The sequence below is a fragment of the Olea europaea genome, chromosome 11 (assembly GCF_002742605.1).
Source record: "Olea europaea var. sylvestris chromosome 11, O_europaea_v1, whole genome shotgun sequence".
Lineage (NCBI taxonomy): Eukaryota > Viridiplantae > Streptophyta > Magnoliopsida > Lamiales > Oleaceae > Olea > Olea europaea.
Window position 1 is genome coordinate 5,092,139 of NC_036247.1, and position 3,108 is coordinate 5,095,246.

Below are 3,108 nucleotides of genomic sequence, written 5' to 3' on the forward strand. Positions count from 1 at the left end.
GAGGGAAGAGATTAAAAATCCCAATAAGTGAGTGCGGTGAATTGCAATTCATATTTAAATTTGGGCAGGAGAGTTCATAATGTACATAAAGGATACACGAGAATTATAGCCAACTTAAGAGGTATTATCTCTTGTGCCTAGCGCTACTAAAATTCGATCCTCTTATATTATTCATATAGGAGATTCCAAAATTTAAAAGTACAGAAGACAATTCACGTACAACATGCAACAACACTTGCCTTGATAAGGTTGGGGATAAATGGAAAAGTCTAGGTAAATAAATTTGAAACCTCAAGAAACCTCAATTTCTTGCTTTGACTTTTCGCTAATTATAAAAAGATGCAATTTCTTTAATATATGTGTATGCATGTTTGTGGGCTCAATGGGCGTTAGCCTTTTGCATAAAGGGTGATATTTATAGGGAAGTTGGGGTTTTGCAATGCATGGAAAGTTTGATTTTGTTAATTGTCTATCCAATTTCACCTATATGCATAACTAGAAAATATATAATTATATTTCTGTATATAAAATTATAAATATTTACATCTCAATCAATTATATTATCTCAAGAATTTAAATTCATATATTCTTATCTTAAAATACATGGATGATTATAGACTAATTTATACTAGCTTACAATTATATAAATAACTAACATTTAGTTATTTATATCAAAATCATCTAAATCAATTTAACTATAATCCTAAAATTTAAAAGAATAATCTAGACTATTCGTAAAATATTAATGTTCATAAAATATTTCTTTTTCTACTTATGCAAAAATTCGGGTGTAGAAAGGGCCCAAAGCTGCAGTTTCAGAAATTGCAAATAGGTCCCTAAACTACGTCAAATAACCAATCAGGTCCCTAAACTTTTAAATACTTTACATTTGGTCCCAAATTTTAATATAACAGCTAGTACCGGGGCAAGAGGATTTATACATAAAATCAAGGAGTTCAATGGTTACATAAAATCAAGGAGTTCAATGGTTGCCAACTTCCTTGATTTTCAGCAATATCAGGTGCTGATCTCATTTTCTTCTGAATTCACAAATTCGCAACTAGGATGACTAATATCAATTTATTAAATGGCATTTGGAAGAACTGGAAGATTACGAAGTTCAACTAATTAACATTGTTGCATGACTAGCTCTTTGATCCTCTACTAGTTGCTCTCCCATCTGGATTTATCATTACCTTGTGTAATAGAATTCAGCTCTGGGATCTGACTATGATTATCTATGTTGTGAGAATTGAATCATGAGCATTCCTTTCCTGAATGATACCAGTTCACTAGGGTTCTTATGACCTGAATAAAACGAACTCTGCACCTGCACCCCACTAAAGAAAAAAGACCTAGGAACTGTAAAAAGAGAACATTGCCTAAACTACTTATAAAAGGAAAAAAGGTTCCAAAGTACACGGACTTGTGTTTATTAAATTTCAATCAAACAAGTTGGCCATTGACCAGTGAGAACATTTACTAATAACAGAAATGGCTTTCTTCCCTATTTTTAGGTTGATATAGAACGAAAAGCATTTTCTTTGGAGTTGAATCTTCCCTAAATTATTTTAGAAAGAGCAGATTGGTTCGGCTGTTTACTCTGGAACTCAAGATAGATTTCTTGTTAATTTCCATTGGTGATGTTATGTATACAAGTCCGTTTGTTATTAAATTTTTTCTTGTTTATTCGAATTGGTAATGTGTTTTTCTTCTCCTGTTCATAACTTGTATGTATTTTTTCACATGGTAGAATGCTGAAAAAGTATCATAGTGATCCTTGGGTTATCGAACGTCTCTCTAGACATTTCTATTCAGAGGAAGTTTATGATGACTCGTCAGCAGACCAGCCAAAAGTTCGGTGGCGTTTCCGAAACTATTTTGGAGATAATGTTGCACATCCTCAAACTACATCCAATAATGAGGATACTGATTTAGAGAAAAATAATCTCAAGAAGACTAGTAGGGAGGCCCCAAAAAATTATGTGAGTGAATTTGCTGAATCTCTCACTTTATTGAATGTGACATGTGTAATCTTGGAAAATATATTTTAAGGAGTGCTAAAAAAAAGTTTTGGCATGCATACATATGTCGCTATCGAAGCTTCTATGATCTCGAAAAAGAGCAAATAGAAAAAAGAACATATGCATTATTTATATTTGGCAAATAATATGCATATGACCTTCCTTTTGCTTCAATAAATCAGTCTACTCTGAACCTTCTGTCTTAAGGCAAATATAGAAATGAAAGAAACTTACACACAGCCAATAAGTTGCATTTTTCTAAAGCAAATAAAAGAAATGCCTTGTCTATCCAAAGTGACTTTCTTTAATTCTAGACGAATGCTGCTGGTGATGTTATGGCAAATCCATTTGATTGCATTTTTGGGCTTCCTGCAAGTATAGAGGAGATTCCTCACCCTGACACGTCCAGCACATTATCCAGAAGACAGAGACGCATCCAGAAACGATCTCACCGCAGGCATAGGAAGCATCATCCAGAGGTTTCAGATGTTTGATTTTGTAAATTTGCTAACCATGTTTATATTGACATGTAAACTACTGTTAATCAAGACTGCTTATTGAACACTTCAGCAGTTTAGGTTCTTCAATCTTCATTGTCCTTAATGTTATTCTAGCTATAATTATAGATTATATGTAGTAGAAATGCATTGGCTGAATTTTCAGGTGAATGCATTGAAGTTGTTATATGTTATCACATCGAACTATTTACTGCCATTCTCAACATTCAATCGTGGGCCTCGGTTTCTATTTAACCCCGATATTACTGATACTGGTAGAACTTTAACATAACGTGTGCATATGCTATATGAATGTGGAATTTTTGGTTCTTGTCGCTGCTGTGTCAGGCATCTGCTATGATATATGGAAGTGTCGGTTGGTATTGCATCTATGGCAATGGTTGTGATGCAGAACTGCTAAGCAGCCTAAATGGCATGTGAACCTCATACTGGACCAGCCGGTTTAAATTTAACAGGAAATGTGTGATCCAGGTATAAAACCTGGTTGGGGGTCTCTATTAGACCGGTTTGGAAATGAACACAGTTCCATTATTTTCTGAAAAATTAATGACCCAGTTTTCTACTGA

General features: G+C 33.8%; 1 protein-coding gene across 2 annotated transcripts in view; it reads left to right on the forward strand.

The window, feature by feature from the left end:
• The window catches only part of LOC111403088, a 6,535-nt gene extending 3,761 nt beyond the window's left edge, over window positions 1-2,774 (forward strand). The window contains exons 5-6 of one of the 2 annotated variants that reach the window (XM_023031459.1): window positions 1,754-1,985; window positions 2,406-2,774. In XM_023031459.1, coding sequence (XP_022887227.1) covers window positions 1,754-1,985; window positions 2,406-2,585 — 412 coding nt within the window. In that variant the 3' untranslated portion in view covers window positions 2,586-2,774. Of the gene's footprint in view, window positions 1-1,753; window positions 1,986-2,338 lie in introns of both variants that reach the window. The other variant, XM_023031458.1, reaches the window with a different exon arrangement.
• Window positions 2,775-3,108: the final 334 nt, after the last annotated feature.